This window comes from Dipteris shenzhenensis, chromosome 17, assembly GCF_047967505.1.
Source record: "Dipteris shenzhenensis isolate YYH24624 ecotype China chromosome 17, Dip_SZ_1.0, whole genome shotgun sequence".
NCBI classification, from domain to species: Eukaryota; Viridiplantae; Streptophyta; class Polypodiopsida; order Gleicheniales; family Dipteridaceae; genus Dipteris; species Dipteris shenzhenensis.
The window spans coordinates 1,488,191-1,507,030 of NC_141612.1; the positions used below are offsets into that span (position 1 = coordinate 1,488,191).

Below are 18,840 nucleotides of genomic sequence, written 5' to 3' on the forward strand. Positions count from 1 at the left end.
CTACTTGTAGAGGCAAGCACTAAATTTTGGAGAAGGTGGAGATGCAGTTTTCTCAACATAGGAACAAGCTAAAATAGCAAAGACACCTACAAAACACCATGTACATTCTAATCTTCAAGCAAACAAAATGGGTCTGAAGACCTACCTCAATAAGAGAACATGTTTAGTTCTCCAAGGTTAACTCAAATTTGTTCCATTCAAAATACAAATGAGAATCTTCTACGCAAACAAGTAATCATTGCGTTCTCCATTTCTTCGATAGCAACTTTATTTGAAAGTGGAGTGACAACCGAATCAACAATCTGAGCAAACTTTGGCAAGACATACCAAAATGAAGAGATTGGAGAAAGTCAAACAACTGAATAAGTAAAGAAAGACGTTCGAAGCCAAGAGAAGGAGGAATGGTGATGCTCGAATACCTTTAACGAAGGCACTGCTATCGGTGTCCATGTATTCAGCAGAATCTTCCATAGCAAGTGCCAAAGGAAACATGAGATTTCGAATAAGTTACTCTTCCAAACATAGTTATTTTATAGGCGAAAGTAGAGACGAAAAGAGCAACACGCATACGATATCAGGCACATCCATTTTCCAAGATTGACCATGAACGAAGGAATCATAATCATTCACAGAAGATAAATCAACGTCGAACAATCTGACATTCCTCCCGTTGAGCTCCATCCTCTAAAGAATTAGAATTAACACTGAATCGTTATCATGCACAGAGGACAAACAACTGATGAATAGCTAACATTCGATCATGGAGCAAATTCACCAAAGGACAAATTACAGGCTCCATGGAAAACGCCGAGGAACATGACATTCGTTCATGGAGCGAATTCACCAAACTAAAACTTACATGCACAGAAGAGAAGATTTTGTGTACGTACCTATCCGCATATTGACATCAGGCAAGATTCTTTGGATTCAATGAAACTACTTCGCGTATGCACATTCAACCAACTCATGAGCTGGAACCTGCTTTGCAACAGAATCAGTCCCTAATGATGTGCAAATGCATATGAACGGGATGACATGTGCAAATGCAAATTTATGAATTTTTGGAACGCCAAAAATATGAATTTACCAGTTGGTGCCTCAATGTTATTAAATGAGAATTAGAACCCATGGCGAGCGGAACATGAGGCCCTCCTATAACTGGCCAACCTTCCCTCCATAATTGCTTATGAGGCGCGCCATGGATGGCTACGATTCTCTCTTCTGTAACTTCTGTGGTACGCTCATCTCCTTTGAATCAGAGACAACTGCGGTCTGTCCTCTTTGCCACTCTCACAGAGACATCAAAGGTCAGTCTCGCGGTCTTACGAATATGCCCTGATCACGCAATTGCGCAAAACGTTTTGGCTGAGTTGACGTAAAATGAACGTCTATTGGTTGGATTGAGTAGCCCATCTTCTAGTGGTGCTGTGGTGGCAGATCTAAGGAGCAGAGAGTTTTGTTATTCGACGAGCTCTGAGGTTTGATTTTTCTTCATATTCTTCACTTATCGGGTTTTTCTGTGCATGCTATTATGATCAAGCACATTTTGGCGTGTAACGTAGGATCTGGCCAGACGGCTTGGTATCGAGCCTCTCGTGAAACCACTGAGTCGGAAAAAAACTCTCGACGAGACCGACAAAGTTGCGCAACGTGCCGTGGTAAGGCTCAATTTGGGTTTCTCGTATCATCGGACGAGTGACCAACGTTTCATCAATTCCTTATGGGATTAAACTGTTTTGGAAGGTGAATGACGAATGCCCAAAGTGTCACCACCCACAGCTTGAATATTATACGAGACAGGTGAGGGCCATCCTTATTAGCAGTCGTTCGTAACTCTTCGGGTTTTGCTAGGGTTTAACAGTGTTGTTCTGGGAAATGCAGTTGCGATCGGCAGATGAAGGGCAAACGGTCTTTTATGAATGCCCAAATTGCCGTTACAAATTTGCGCAGAATATGTGATCACAACCGGGGGTGGAATTGGTGAGGTATGTTGGTAACTACTAGTTCAAAGATGCACAAATCTCAAATTGGAACTTGCACACTCACAGTTTAAAAAACAAGATAGCTTGAGAAAGCACAAAAAGCAAGAAGGAACTTCGTCTATCCACATGACTAAATAAATTACGGACAAGTGAGTTCATACAAGATTTTTATGCAGGAAAAAGCCTGGCTCCATGAACATCAAAACCTGAGTGGACGTGCCCTTTCCAACGGGTTGGTCCGTAACAGTTTCTATCAACGGTTTCCATTGACTTAAGCCGTTGTGATATCGTGGGAAATGGATATCGTTGAGACCCTGGGCAGCTTGGGCAGAGAGTATCTGCTGATTTTCTTGGTACAGCCACCCATTGCCATTAATATGGAGCATATAAGGCTTGGTTATGATGTAGACTCAGAGTCAGAGCCAGAACAGTAGATAAGGGGAGCACACCCTGGAATAAGAGTGCAAGATGCAGCCCATGAAGGGCAGAATACTCAGGTTGATGCATTGGGGCAGCCAGCCTTACAAGTACATAACCCTGCTAGTATAGTTGCATTGGGTGCAGACCCAAGTGTACAGCCAAATGCTATGGCCGTGATGCAAACTCAGATGGCTCCTGCGTTGCAAGTTTTAACTCAGCTCACTCAGAGCTTTGCTGAGATTGTACATAATCCAGCTCTATTGCCGAGCGAAGAGGCCCAGCCCATACAGGATCTCCACAAATGCATGTGGGACAGCCACTACCAGAGCCACAGACACCAGTGGTACAGCCACTTGCCGTGCCACCAAGGCAAGGACCAAATGGGAATGAGCATGGTAGCAATGCTCAAACCTTGCAGGAAGAGCAGCAAGCCCAACCACAGCATTTGGTTCACCCAACTCACTTTGGAGGAGGATCTATATTTCAGGCCATGACCTCACAGCCAGCCCTAAATCCTTTGTATGCTAATATGGGGATACAGCCTGGAATGCAGGGAGGCAGTCCCATGGTGTCTCACACTCAAGTAGTACCACCTGTACCACCAAATTGTGAAGATAGTGGGAGAGAGGGAAGGAGTCTCACTTGCGGCTTTCTCACATACACAATGGGGGAATACACACACAGGTGGAGGCTGAAAACAGTTTTCCTCTTCTTAGTTGTGAAAGCCAAAAGAACTCTAGTACAAAGAAATAGAAGAATCCTATATGTGGGTCTCAAACCAAACTCAACTAACTAAGGTGGCATACTAACGGAGCCACGAACTAGAGTAGATAAGGATAGCTGTCATCCAGCTATTATTCGTGGGCGGTGTACCAATCGCATCTGCAGCTAACAAGTCGGTGACATAAATGCACAACAGTCACCTTGGCATATCGCGAGTGGAGCTCGATATCTCAACACTCCCCCTCGAGCTCAATCCCAATTCTTGCACACCAAGCAGGTCTCTGAACTTGCGCAGCTTCTCTGCGCCCAATGCCTTCGTGAATATGTCAGCTACCTGATCCTTTGTGCTGACATAAACTAGATCAATAAGACCTAGTAAAACCGTCTCCCGCACATAGTGATAATGCACCTCAATGTGCTTTGTTCTAGCATGATAGACTAAGTTATTTGCCAAGTGTATACTGCTCATGTTGTCACAATAAATGACAACTGGCCCATCTGTAGACTGATGCATATCATAAAGTAGCTTATGCAACCAAGCTACCTCACATGCAGCCATTGCTACACCCCTGTACTCAGCCTCTGTGCTCGACAAGGCAATTGTAGGCTGTTTCTTGCTGCTCCAGGTGACTGCAGCACTCCCAAAAGAGAACACATATCCACTGGTAGATCGTCTATCAGAAATACTACCAGCCCAATCAGCATCAGTGTATCCATGCAACTGTATCTGAACCCCAGCCTCATAAAATAGTCCATACTGCAATGTGGACTTCACATACCTGAGTATGCGTCTAGCCGCATCCAAATGCGGTTTCCTTGGAGCTTGCATAAACTGACTTACCAATCCAACAGCATAGCTTAAATCTGGCTTGGTAATACTCATATAAATCAAACTTCCTACTATGCGTCTGTACATAGTAGGGTCTTCTAGAAGCTCACCAGCATCGGTGCTCAGCTTCACATTCTGCTCCAAAGGAACTGAAATAGGCTTACAGCCTGTCATCCCATATTTGGACAGCATGTTCAATCCATACTGCCTCTGCAAGAGCTGTATCCCACTTGGTGATCTAATCACCTCAATGTCCAAGAAATAACGCAGCTCTCCCAAATCCTTCATCTCAAACTTCTGCTTCAATAGCATTTTCACATGAAGGATATCTTCATCACTATCACCTGTGATGATCAAATCATCAACATAAATGACAAGCAGCATAATACCTTTCGCTGTTCTTCTCACATAGAGTGAGAAATCTGCCTTGGAAATATGAAAGCCAATAGTGACAAGATACTGTCCTATCTTATCAGACCATGCTCGGTGGCTGCTCCATAAAGAGCTCTTCTTACAAATCACCATGCAAGAAGACATTCTTTACATCCATCTGATGTAAAGACCATCCCTTTGATGCAGCCATAGCAATGACTGCTCTTACAGTTACCATCCTTGCAACCGGAGTGAATGTTTCTTCATAATCAATGCCATATGTCTGTGCATACCCCTTGACAACTAATCTTGCCTTGTATCTGTTCACAGAACCATCTGCATTGTGCTTGATCTCATAAACCCACTTACAGCCAATTGCATTCTTGTCTTTATGCAAAGACACAAATTCCCATGTAGCATTTGCTTCCAAGCATCCATTTCTTCATCCATGGCTTTCTCCCATTTTTCATTTCCCATGGCTTGCTCAAAAGAAGTGGGTTTTGGTTCCTGTATCACTTTGACCATATAGGCATAGTGAATGGCTGTAAATCCATTATATTTCAGCCTATCCACAGGATACCTAGCTCTGGTAGACTTGCGCAAAATAGGCTCACTTCCAGGTGCTCTCAAAACATCCCTGGTCTTCCTTACTCCAGGTGTAACAACAGAAGGAATACCCAACTCATCATCAATGCTCTGTACTGAGCCACTGGATTCACCATCCACGTAAGAGTGACCTGCATTCACATCAAACATGGGCTGATCTACCTTCTCTTTTCCTTTTCGTGATACCTGCGTACCACTATCTGCATTGCTTTGAGGAGATTCTCCTGATCTCAATTTGCCTGTCCATGGCGAAGTATGTGAATCACTGTTAGAGGACACTGCAGGTCCACTGATATTTTGTGATTGCTGCTGTGAATTCTGTGCAGCATTATCATTTTGTGCATCTACATCAATCATCACATTTATTGGTTTATACCAACTGCTCATCTCATCAAAAACATCTGTGCTCATTGTAAACTTACGAGTAGAAGGGTTATAGTATCTATACCCTTTTTGCTGCAGAGAATAACCAATAAAGACGCACTTCTCAGCTTTTGGATCCAACTTGGACCTCAACTCATCTGGCACATGAACATAGGCAATGTAACAAAAAATTTTCAAATGAGAAATATCTGGTTTCCTACTAGTTTACATTTCCTATGGTGTCATGCCATGTATTGCTGCAGTGGGAGTCCTGTTTATTATGTAAACTGCTGTAGCAACTGCTTCAGCCCAATAATAATCTGGTAGATCTTAGCATGGCCCGAGATACCTCTCCAATATGCATGTTTTTCCTTTCTACAAGTCCATTTTGCTGTGGGGTATGATTGCATGAATATTGTTGCTTTATGCCATGCTCCTGCAGGAACCTTGCAAACTCATTTGAGAGATACTCTCTCCCTCCATGTGACCTTAGGCATTTTATTTGCAGGCCTGTTTCTTTTTCAGCCATAGCTTTAATAGCTTTGAAATGCCCAAACACTTCACTTTTCTTTTTCATAAAATGCACCCAAACTAATGCACCCAAACTTTTCTGTTGTAGTCATCAATAAAAGTAACAAAATAATGACAGCCTTCAATAGATGCAGCTTTAGTAGTCCACACATCAGAGTGGATTAATTCCAATGGCTTTTTGCTCTCTTGAACATGCCTAGGAAATGGTTTCCTTGCGTGTTTTCCAAATTGATAGGCTTCACATACCTTATGCATTTTTACAACCTTGAATTTAGGCAATCCTGCAACAATATTTTGGGCCTGCATTGATTTAAGTCGCTGTACATTAACATGACCAATGCGTTTATGCTAGATATCAATATCTGCAACAACACCAGTCCCATGTGCAAACATTGCTGCACTCAATTCAGGCATGTCTGCATCCAATGTAAACATCCTGTCCTCCTTCTTTCCTTTTGCTATCAAGCGACCGTTATTTTTCATATCCTCAACAAAGCATCCATGAGGATTAAATCTGACCTGCAAGCCCTGCTCAACCATTTGACCAACAGAAACCAGGTTCTTGGTGATATTCGGGACATGGAATACATTAGACATGTATTTCTTTTTCCCATCCTGCATAGACAAAGGAATTTTACCAATCTGCACAATAGGATGTGCAGTATTATCACCAGTCTCCACAAATCCTGGTTTTTTCATTTTCCTTGCATCCTGCATCCATTCTGCATGACCTGTCATGTGGTTTGACGCACCTAAGTCAACATACCACACATCATTTCGTTCTTCTGCACTTGTCACAGAATTGGTCATGTGCTGCACCATAAATAGATGCTCATTTCTGTCATCACCCTGTCTACTAGAAGATGCATAATTGTCTTGCTGCAATTTTCCATTCATAATGTTATTCTGCTTTTTGTAGCAGTCCTTAGCCATATGACCCATTTTACCACAGTAGTAGCATTCAACATTGCTGTTTGTATTTTGGCCTCTCTGCCATCCATCACGGCCTCTTTGGCTCCCCCTGCCTCTAGAGTTATCACATCCTCCTCCATAGGACTGGATTTCTTGAGTTTGCTGCATATTCTGATTTCTACCATGGCCTCCAGATCGGCCTCCTTTACCTCTACCTGTACCTCTTTCAGCATTTGAGTAGAAGACAGTTTCTTTTGAAGTTCCTCTTGAAGAAGATGCACCCCCATTTCTCTGCTCTTCAGAAATTAGAAGAGCAAACAACTCTTCAAAATCATGAAATTTTTCACGGACGGCAATGGATGTTCGGAACTGTGCATAATCCTTTCCTAGACCATTCAAGGTCACAGAAACTAGATCATCATCTTCCACTGGCGACCCAATGGAAGCAAGTGCATCTGCAATTTTCTTCACCTTCATGTGGTAGTCATTGATGCTCATATTTTCTCTCTGCACATTGTGCAACTTCTGCTTGAGCTGCATTTTCCTGGCTTGCGTATTTGTGCTGTACATTTTTGCCAAAGTATCCCATGCCTCCTTTGGCGTACTTGCATCATGAATATGCACAATCATAGAATCTGAAATACTGATAGACAGCCAGTACATAACTTTTTTGGCTCTCTCATGCCATTCTTTAAATGCCTGTATTTCCTGTTGATTGGGAACATTAGAAAGAACTGGTTCTTCTTCATTTCCTGTAATGAACTCCCAATAGTCTTTTCCCATAAGGAAATTCGTCATTCTAAACTTCCATGTCTGAAAGTTGTTCTTGTCAAGCTTTTCAGTGACAATCTGTGAAAGAGAATCAGACGTCATTACAAAACACTGCAAAATATTCTCACTGTAAAAAACACAGCTTTTGCCTCACACGGGCAGATCTACAAAACTGATGAAAGTGATATTTGACCACACAGTCACTTCCTAGTGACGATTTTGCATCAACAGGCAACAAGCATGATTCTGCAACTCCCAATATCTCTGCACACAGGCATACGATGCAATTTCTGCGGCAACTTTTCACCGACCAGCAGAGCAGTGGTCGCACAGCAAAAACAGGGCCTTTTTCTGAGTGCCTGCGAAGAACTTCCTCGAATCAAAACGGGTCCCGAAATGGCCTCGAATCAAAACGGGCCCCGTAATGGCCTCCTTAACCACGAACAAGGCTCTGATACCATGTGAAGATAGTGGGAGAGAGGGAAGGAGTTTCACTTGCGGCTTTCTCATATACACAATGGGGGAATACACACAGGTGGAGGCTGAAAACAGTTTTTCTCTTCTTAGTTGTGAAAGCCAAAAGAACTCTAGTACAAAGAAATAGAAGAACCCTATATGTGGGTCTCAAACTAAACTCAACTAACTAAGGTGGCATACTAACTGAGCCACGAACTAGAGTAGATAAGGATAGCTGTCATCTAGCTATTATTCGTGGGCGGTGTACCAACCGCATCTGCAGCTAACAAGTCGGTGACATAAATGCACAACGGTCACCTTGGCATATCGCGAGTGGAGCTCGATATCTCAACACAAATCCAGCTGTGGGGAGTGCTATACAAGATCTAGAAGGACCCCAAGGACAGAAGCCTCTTTATTTGCAGCCCCCTGGCTATGATCGTCTGGAACCCAAGCTTAAGATGAAGGATTACAAGGAGGGAGAGGCAGCAGTGAAGTTTGAGACCTTCAATGGACATGCAGATAGGATGAAGGCTCTTACCTTTTTGCAGCAATTTGACTTGGCTTATGCTGGAGGTTATTTAAGAGAGTCCTTGAAAATCAGGAAGGCAGCCACATTCCTCAAAGGTAATGCGATGTAGTGGTGGTCTAGCCTTCTTCTTCAGGGGCAGATACTTGCTACATGGGTTGATTTCAAGCAGGTATTCTCAGCCACATGGCTCACCACTACATTTGAAGTGGATGTCATGACTCAGTGGCATAACCTGAATGTTAGGGAATGCAAGAATCTAGAAGGCTACAATAAGAAGTTTTGGGATGCACTTCTGCCTGTGAGCTCTTATAGAACAGTCCCCTTTTTAGAGCAGGTTGAAAAGTATTGTTGTGGTCTTCCTAAAGAGTTGAGGGACTATTGCTCAAAGACACATTTCTTACATGTCACAGATGATAGAGAATGCAAACACAGCTTACTCACTCATGCAGAGCAGAGTCTCAGGCTTTAAAAGCAACTTTAAAGAGGAGCAAAAGAAACCACAGCAAGCTGAAAAAGTACCTTTCAAATCAAAGTTTGTGACAGGTCAAAGAAGAAAACAAAAGCCCTCTTCTCTCTGTTAGAAAAGACCCAACAGAGGGTACATGCAGCCCAGGAGCTCACACAGTGTGCGGTGTGGGTGTGGAATCACAAACTTCTTTACTTATGTGCATTCAATAGGTGTGCAGACTCATCAATAGACAATGAACCAAACTAGATAGAGAAACCACCAAATAATATATTTCCGTCCACAACTATGGACACAATACAAGAGAGACAGATCCAGAGTCCCACCAATGGTGTGGTCCTCTGATCTTACCACAAAGTCCTTCTCCTATCTGCTGGCTATCTCTAGACTAGAGTCCGCGTGCTCCACCTCGAGCGTGAGTAGACTTTCCGTCTAGAATGATCCTCTCCACCTTGCTGTCTGGAAACCAGCCTAGGTGGGCAGCCTCCTGGCTAAGTCTGCAGCCCTGCTAGCACCTCTCTATCCTCCTGAATGTAGGTCCAGAGGGTGGCTGCCTGCTGCTCCTTTCTGCTCTGGATCTGCTGCTGCAAGTGATGTCAAAATGAGGCCTGAATGCCCTCTTTATATAGGCCCAAGAGGGCTGGTAAAAACCGACCAGCCTGGTACAGACTGGCCGACCAGTCTGTGGCTGGTCCAGCCATATAAGGCACACAACCCAGGGCTTTCTGGCCCAAACTTCCAGGGCCCTTTGGCCCTCCTTTCAAGGCATATATCCAGCCTATAAAAGGCCTGTTTCCTGCCCACTGACAGCCACTTTTCCTGCTGCAGATCTGGGCCTGCACTCCCTGCAATGTCTGTGCCTCTGCCAGGCCCTCTTCCCGGCCACGTGTCCTGCGCCGTACGGGTTCCTTGTGCTGGCTACTGCTTCGCCTTTTGCTACTGCAGATCCATCCTAGCTCCAGGTACCCACCATCTCTTTGATTCTTGCCCACATGACATCCAATCAGATGCCCATGTGACAGACACTCAAACCCTAGGTTCACCCCCCCCATGCTCTCCTCATATGGGGGCTTACAGATGGGGAGGTGACCTTTCCAACACCCCCTCTCACCGACACATCTCAGCTCAATGCCAACAGGTTGATGAAGATGCTCCAGTAATTGCCTGGTCGTAGTCCTCTGGAACCTTACGGTGTCGAAATCTTTTCCTGGCTTTTCATCCAGTGGCTCCTGCTCCACCAGGTACGGTTCCGCTTCCGCACACCATCCTGGTACACAGGTCCATCTCTGGTAGCACCTCCTGGTACCACCTCCTTTAGTCGCGTTCCCGCCTCTCAACTTGAGCAATCCAGCCGTCACAATCTTCCAGTCGTCCCCCTCATAATGAGTGATGAACCTGGAGTCTTCCAGGCACCATGCTCTGAGGGTCTGTTTCAACCCGTCCTTCCTCTGGCAAGGTCTGCAACCAATGAATATTTCCAGATAACCTGGACCATGAACTCTCGCTGAGTTCTCAAGCAGGTACTCTTCTGGCTTCAGTACTCTTTGTCCACCACCTTCTAGCAATCTGCGTCCGAGATTTGAAGGAACACAAATAGTTCCCCTTCTGCCTTCGAAGAAGGCCAATTCCTTCCAATCTCTTATCACCTGAGACAAATGAAGAGCAGAATCTCTCCACAGCATGCTATAAAGGCTCAAATGCAGAATATCAAATACATACCAGACTGTTGTACTGCCTGAATGTTCGCTCTGAAAGCAAACCCTGTACCTCAATGAGGCACCTGCCAAGATCCTGTGTAATCCTGTACTGTCCCCTTCTGAAGTCCAGCATCCATCTGACCATGAGACCCCAGGGCTTTCCATGGAATCCACCCTCGTGTCAGTGTCAACAACTACAGACCTGGAAGGTTCCAAGCACTCCATACTGTCCTTCACCTTCACAAAGGCATCTGACTCCTCGTCTGTTAGAACAGACCCAACAGAGGGTACACGCAGCGGAAATAATGCCCAGGAGCTCACACAGTGTGCGGTGTGGGTGTGGAATCACAAACTTCTTTACTTATGTGCATTCAATAGGTGTGCAGACTCATCAATAGACAATGAACCAAACTAGATAGAGAAACCACCAAATAATATATTTCCGTCCACAACTATGGACACAATACAAGAGAGACAGATCCAGAGTCCCACCAATGGTGTGGTCCTCTGATCTTACCACAAAGTCCTTCTCCTATCTGCTGGCTATCTCTAGACTAGAGTCCGCGTGCTCCACCTCGAGCGTGAGTAGACTTTCCGTCTAGGATGATCCTCTCCACCTTGCTGTCTGGAAACCAGCCTAGGTGGGCAGCTTCCTGGCTAAGTCTGCAGCCCTGCTAGCACCTATCTATCCTCCTGAATGTAGGTCCAGAGGGTGGCTATCTGCTGCTCCTTTCTGCTCTGGATTTGCTGCTGCAAGTGATGCTGAAATGAGGCTAAATGGCCTCTTTATATAGGCCCCAAGGCTTGTACCCAAAAAACCGACTCAGTCTGTATGAAAACCGACTCAGTCTGTATGAAAACCGACCCCACAGCTCCCCATTTATGGGACTGTGGGCTGCCCTTTTGGGGCACTCATTACAGGGGCCCTTGGCCCATCTTTCAAGGGCTGATGCCCTATAAATACAGGGTCCAGCCCCCCCCAAAATCTATTGCAGACAATGCGCCTCCTGTCTAGATCCATCGCAATCTGTCCCAGCCATGCTTCCACACTTTTCTGTCCCTCTGTCCTGCACATAACAGTCTTAGATGTGCTGCCCACATGACAGCCATGATGCTGTCTATGTGGCAGCCCCTTTCTCTCTTTTCCTGTTGGGTACTGCCCTAGGTCTCCCTCCCCCATGCTCTCCTCATATGGGGGCTTACAGATGGGGAGGTGACCTTTCCAACACCCCCTCTCACCGACACATCTCAGCCCAATGCCAACACGTCGATGAAGATGCTCCAGTAACTCCCTGGTCGTAGTCCTCTGGAACCTTTTGGTGTCGAAATCTTTTCCTGGCTTTTCATCCAGTGGCTCCTGCTCTACCTGGTCCGGTTCTGCTTCCGCACACCATCCTGGTACACAGGTCCATCTCTGGTGGCACCTCCTGGTACCACCTCCTTCAGTCACATTCCCGCCTTTGAACTCGAGCAATCCAGCCGTCACGATCTTCCAGTCGTCCCCCTCATAATGAGTGAACAACCTGGAGTCTTCCAGGCACCATGCTCTGAGGGTCTGTTTCAACCCGTCCTTCCTTTGGCAAGGTCTGTAACCAATGAATATTTCCAGATAACCTGGACCATGAACTCTCGCTGAGTTCTCAAGCAAGTACTCTTCTGGCTTCAGTACTCGTTGTCCACCACCTTCTAGCAATCTGCGTCCGAGATTTGAAGAAGCACCAATACTTCCCCTTTTGCCTTCGAAGAAGGCCAATTCCTTCCAATCTCTAATCACCTGAGACAAATGAAGAGCAGAATCTCTCCACAGCATGCTATAAAGGCTCAAATGCAGAATATCAAATACATACTCGACTGTTGTACTGCCTGAATGTTCGCTCTGAAAGCAAACCCTGTACCTCAATGAGGCACCTGCCAAGATCCTGTGTAATCCTGTACTGTCCCCTTCTGAAGTCCAGCATCCATCTGACCATGAGACCCCAGGGCTTTCCATGGAATCCACCCTCGTGTCAGTGTCAACAACTACATACCTGGAAGGTTCCAAGCACTCCATACTGTCCTTCACCTTCACAAAGGCATCTGACTCCTCGTCGACCCAACTCTCTATGTCAGACATCCTTACTGTGATTTCGGGATCAACATACCTGACCTCGGTAACACTCGGTGATGTCACCAGGAACAATTCTTCGATTACCACATTAGCTTTGGCCTTTCCCTCTGAATCTGGGTCAGACTCCTGTTTAAATTTCAGATCCGCCTTTTTCTTTCTGCAGTCCTTTGCAAAATGTCCGGGCGTATCACAATAGAAACACTTCTTCTTGTGCTTCCTCTTCGAAGTCCCCTCGTCATCAGAGTCATCTTTATTGGACTTGCCACTGTTAGGCTTGCCCTTTCCTTTACCAGCGGAATCCTTCACCAGCATTGCCTTGTCATCTTTGTCCTCGTTGTAGAGCTTCTCCCGAGCTTCCTCCTGTAGCAGTAATGGACACAACTCCTTAAATGTCAGAGGTTTGGTCCTCTGTCCTGCTGTCACAGCCGTAACAAAGCTCTTGAAACTCCGAGGCAATCTCCTCAGCACCATCAAGGCCAGATGGCATGAGTCTGTCTTCTGACCAATTGTTGCCAGCTGATCCCGTACCACCTTGACCTTCGTCAAATGGCTATGTACTATATCGCCTTCTTCCATATTAAGATTGTAGAGTTGATGCTGAAGAAGCACGATCCGGGAGGTATTATCTGTCTCGTACAGATCTATGATTATTGCCAGGGCATGGGCATCTCTTTCTTCCCAAGCTTCAAGCTCCTCTCTGTCTACTGCCATGAGTACCTTCCCTTTACTGTCCACCAAGTCTTCCGGCTTCGACTCCTCTCCCGTGGTCAGCTTCCACAACTTCCGAGCCACTAAATGACTCCGGATCTTCACTTTCCAGATCGGGTAATTAGTCCCGTCCAGGTTCCCAGACTCTCCAAAGTTAGGGATAGTGAAAGAGAGAAAACTGGAGGAGGAGGAAGGGATAGCAGGGGCTGAAGAGGCTGTCGACATCTCTGCTGTATATACCACTCAGCAAAGTCAACCAAACTCAATTTCAGTAAACCAGAACTCTGAACGCACCTGACTGAACCTGAGTCACCCTCCTTCTCGCAAGGGCACAATCCTCCAGTCGTGGAAGTCGATTCCCTAGAGCTTCTGAATCAGGGTCGTCCTTCAGCAAGGTCCCTGCCTTCAGGCTCCCACACCTGTGAGCCTCCTACTTGGGCTCTGATACCATGTTAGAAAAGACCCAACAGAGGGTACACGCAGCGGAAATAATGACCAGGAGCTCACACAGTGTGCGGTGTGGGTGTGGAATCACAAACTTCTTTACTTATGTGCATTCAATAGGTGTGCAGACTCATCAATAGACAATGAACCAAACTAGATAGAGAAACCACCAAATAATATATTTCCGTCCACAACTATGGACACAATACAAGAGAGACAGATCCAGAGTCCCACCAATGGTGTGGTCCTCTGATCTTACCACAAAGTCCTTCTCCTATCTGCTGGCTATCTCTAGACTAGAGTCCGCGTGCTCCACCTCGAGCGTGAGTAGATTTTCCGTCTAGGATGATCCTCTCCACCTTGCTGTCTGGAAACCAGCCTAGGTGGGCAGCTTCCTGGCTAAGTCTGCAGCCCTGCTAGCACCTCTCTATCCTCCTGAATGTAGGTCCAGAGGGTGGCTATCTGCTGCTCCTTTCTGCTCTGGATTTGCTGCTGCAAGTGATGCTGAAATGAGGCTAAATGGCCTCTTTATATAGGCCCCAAGGCCTGTACCAAAAAAAACTGACTCAGTCTGTATGAAAACCGACTCAGTCTGTATGAAAACCGACCCCACAGCTCCCCATTTATGGGACTGTGGGCTGCCCTTTTGGGGTACTCATTACAAGGGCCCTTGGCCCATCTTTCAAGGGCAGATGCCCTATAAATACAGGGTCCAGCCCCCCCCAAAATCTACTGCAGACAATGCGCCTCCTGTCTAGATCCATCGTAATCTGTCCCAGCCATGCTTCCACACTTTTCTGTCCCTCTGTCCTGCACATAACAGTCCTAGATGTGCTGCCCACATGACAGCCATGATGCTGTCTATGTGGCAGCCCCTTTCTCTCTTTTCCTGTTGGGTACTGCCCTAGGTCTCCCTCCCCCATGCTCTCCTCATATGGGGGCTTACAGATGGGGAGGTGACCTTTCCAACATCGTCGACCCACGTCTCTATGTCAGACATCCTTACTGTGACTTCTGGATCAACATATCTGACCTCGGTAACACTCGGTGATGTCACCAGGAACAACTCTTCGATTACCACATTGGCTTTGGCCTTTCCCTCTGAATCTGAGTCAGACTCCTTTTTGTTTTTCAGATCCGCCTTTTTCTTTCTGCAGTCTTTTGCAAAATATCGAGGCGTATCACAATAGAAACACTTCTTCTTGTGCTTCCTCTTCGAAGTCCCCTCGTCGTCAGAGTCGTCTTTATTGGACTTGCCACTGTTAGGCTTGCCCTTCCCTTTGCCAGCGGAATCCTTCACCAGCATCGCCTTGTCATCTTTGTCCTCGTTGTAGAGCTTCTCCCGAGCTTCCTCCTGTAGCAGTAATGGACACAACTCCTCAAATGTCAGAGGTTTGGTCCTCTGTCCTGCTGTCACAGCCGTAACAAAGCTCTTGAAACTCCGAGGCAATCTCCTCAGTACCATCAAGGCCAGATGGCATGAGTCTGTCTTCTGACCAATTGCTGCCAGCTGATCCCGCACCACCTTGACCTTCGTCAAATGGCTATGTACCGTATCGCCTTCTTCCATATCAAGATTGTAGATTTGATGCTGAAGAAGCACAATCCGGGAGGTATTGTTTGTCTCGTACAGATCTTTTAGTGTGGCCCACGCCTCTACTGACGTCTCGGCCAGTTGGATGTGCGGAAGAACAGAGTCCGCCGTGGTCCCTATGATTATTGCCAGGGCATGGGCATCTCTTTCTTCCCAAGCTTCAAGCTCTTCTCTGTCTACTGCCATGAGTACCTTCCCTTTAGTATCCACCATGTCTTCCGGCTTCGACTCCTCTCCCGTGGTCAGCTTCCACAACTTCCGAGCCACTAAATGACTCCGGATCTTCACTTTCCAGATCGGGTAATTAGTCCCGTCCAGGTTCCCAGACTCTCCAAAGTTAGGGATAGTGAAAGAGAGAAAACTGGAGGAGGAGGAAGGGAAAGCAGGGGCTGAACAGGCTGTAGCTGTCGACATCTCTGCTGTATGTACCACTCAGCAAAGTCAACCAAACTCAATTTCAGTAAACCAGAACTCTGAACGCACCTGACTGAACCTGAGTCACCCTCCTTCTCGCAAGGGCACAATCCTCCAGTCGTGGAGGTCGATTCCCTAGAGCTTCTGAATCAGGGTCGTCCTTCAGCAAGGTCCCTGCCTTCAGGCTCCCACACCTGTGAGCCTCCTACTTGGGCTCTGATACCATGTTAGAAAAGACCCAACAGAGGGTACACGCAGCGGAAATAATGCCCAGGAGCTCACACAGTGTGCGGTGTGGGTGTGGAATCACAAACTTCTTTACTTATGTGCATTCAATAGGTGTGCAGACTCATCAATAGACAATGAACCAAACTAGATAGAGAAACCACCAAATAATATATTTCCGTCCACAACTATGGACACAATACAAGAGAGACAGATCTAGAGTCCCACCAATGGTGTGGTCCTCTGATCTTACCACAAAGTCCTTCTCCTATCTGCTGGCTATCTCTAGACTAGAGTCCGCGTGCTCCACCTCGAGCGTGAGTAGACTTTCCGTCTAGGATGATCCTCTCCACCTTGCTGTCTGGAAACCAGCCTAGGTGGGCAGCCTCCTGGCTAAGTCTGCAGCCCTGCTAGCACCTCTCTATCCTCCTGAATGTAGGTCCAGAGGGTGGCTGCCTGCTGCTCCTTTCTGCTCTGGATCTGCTGCTGCAAGTGATGTCAAAATGAGGCCTGAATGCCCTCTTTATATAGGCCCAAGAGGGCTGGTAAAAACCGACCAGCCTGGTACAGACTGGCCGACCAGTCTGTGGCTGGTCCAGCCATATAAGGCACACAACCCAGGGCTTTCTGGCCCAAACTTCCAGGGCCCTTTGGCCCTCCTTTCAAGGCATATATCCAGCCTATAAAAGGCCTGTTTCCTGCCCACTGACAGCCACTTTTCCTGCTGCAGATCTGGGCCTGCACTCCCTGCAATGTCTGTGCCTCTGCCAGGCCCTCTTCCCGGCCACGTGTCCTGCGCCGTACGGGTTCCTTGTGCTGGCTACTACTTCGCCTTTTGCTACTGCAGATCCATCCTAGCTCCAGGTACCCACCATCTCTTTGATTCTTGCCCACATGTGTCATGTGCACGGATTGGTATCTGACGTGTACTAGTACACAGAACTAGCTCAGGTTAGCCTGGGGAGGCTTAGAGCTAGGCAGTCTTGATTCTCGGGTTGAGTGGCAAGGGTACGAACTATTTATAGGTCTTCGCTATTTTTGGCGCCGGGGCCCGAGTCTATAAAAGAGGCCGAGGGGGTTCAGTTCTCCGTGTGCAGTTGGGAGCAAGTCTCGTTCCCAGGTGCTAGGTCTGATCCTGGATTGTGTCGCGGACGCGCGCCTGCATCTTAGCGTAGCCAAGGCCCAGTGGCAGATCCAGGGCTTCACAGCGCCACCTGGTGGTATGGGACACCAGGCTGGTTTGGATCTGATTGGGAGTTCGTGCCAGTAGCTCAGCTCGTGGCTCGGGGGGGACATCTTCTGATTCGGGATCACATCCCGTAGATGTCACGGTTGGGTGGTGAGCAGCCTGCTCAGTTCTGATGTTGTGTGTGGTTATTTTGCAGATCAGGGGTTTCAGGAGTGCTGGGACGTGTCAGTTGGTATCAGAGCCAGCTCTTGAGGTAGGAACTTCTGATGCGAGAAATTTGACGGATTTCTCTTCCAGGTATGCCCTAAAATTCGAGATTTCCTGCTGCGTTTTTGCTGTCTACCTGGGGTAGAAGGGGTGAAGAAATATCTGGGAAAGGAAGAAGAAGAGGAGTGAAATAGAATCGAAATTTCTGAAGGCTACAGAGAGAAGTCTGAGGGAGGAGAAGGAGAGCAGAAAGGAAGGATAGTAGGGCAGGAAATATACAGCCAGGGAGTAGTGGATGCGGGGTGTAGGAAGGGGCGCAGTAGGCAAGGCAGTAGAGGCAGGACAGCCTGTGCAATAGGCTGTCCACAGCCAGCGCAATAGGCTGTCCACAGCCTGCGCAACAGGCTGCGAACAGCCTGCGCCTAGGGCTGCGTGCAGCCTGCGCAGGAGGAAGGTGCTTTTTTGCGAAAAAAGCACCCCTCCAAAGTTGGAGGGGCTCAGTTGCTTTTTTCGCAAAAGCACCCCTCCAAAGCTGGAGGGGCTCAGCCTTCTTTGGAAGCCTAGCTTCCAAATCGGGCAGCCCTGCACCCTATATAGATGGGGGGCTGGGTGCTAGACAACCCACCAGCAGCCCAAGATTCGAGACGTCACCTCGAGATCTGTGCCAGCCAGCCTCGCCCTTCAGCAGCGCCCTGTTCGAGCAGTTTCCCTGCATCCGCCTTGCCTGTGTCAGCCCTGCACAGCTCCCAAAATTTCCGTACCAGTCCGTACAGTTACAGCGACAGCCGTACAGCCTGTACGGACTGTTTCGCCTGCTCTTGTACCTGCCGCTGCTCCATACAGCGACTGCGCCAGCTTCTGCAGCCACCGTACGGACTGCGTCAGCAGCCGTACAGGCCACGTCAGCAGTCCGTACAGCCCTATTGTCGACTGCGCATCCAGTTTGCAGATTCGGGGAGGCACCGGGACTCGTGGTCTTCCAGATTCCAGCATCCTTTCTGTCAGATTTATCTGGGACGGTTTTCTTCTACTCCATCTCCCTCCGTGCTCCGTTTCAGTCATTTATTTCTCTCCGTTTGTAATCGAAACAGATTTCAGCCATGTCTGATGCTCCAAATCCCGAGTTCACTATGGGAGAGCAGGAATTAGATTACACTCCAGTGGGAGAGGATGATCAGGGTCTTTATGACGACCTGATAACTAAGAAAGCCTTCAGTGAGTTCACGATTGCTCTGGATGGTAAATTTGAGCAGGTCAACGCTAATCAATCGGGGTTGACACAGCAACTCCAA

At 47.2% G+C, this 18,840-nt stretch overlaps 1 protein-coding gene across 1 annotated transcript in view; it reads left to right on the forward strand.

Moving 5' to 3' along the window:
• The first annotated feature begins 1,142 nt into the window (after window positions 1–1,142).
• The window catches only part of LOC147891506 (DNA-directed RNA polymerase I subunit RPA12-like), a 47,522-nt gene continuing 29,824 nt past the window's right edge, over window positions 1,143–18,840 (forward strand). The window contains exons 1-5 of the mRNA XM_087388903.1: window positions 1,143–1,307; window positions 1,438–1,478; window positions 1,563–1,658; window positions 1,744–1,800; window positions 1,882–1,985. Coding sequence (XP_087245029.1) covers window positions 1,187–1,307; window positions 1,438–1,478; window positions 1,563–1,658; window positions 1,744–1,800; window positions 1,882–1,959 — 393 coding nt within the window. The 5' untranslated portion in view covers window positions 1,143–1,186 and the 3' untranslated portion in view covers window positions 1,960–1,985. The remainder of the gene's footprint in view (window positions 1,308–1,437; window positions 1,479–1,562; window positions 1,659–1,743; window positions 1,801–1,881; window positions 1,986–18,840) is intronic.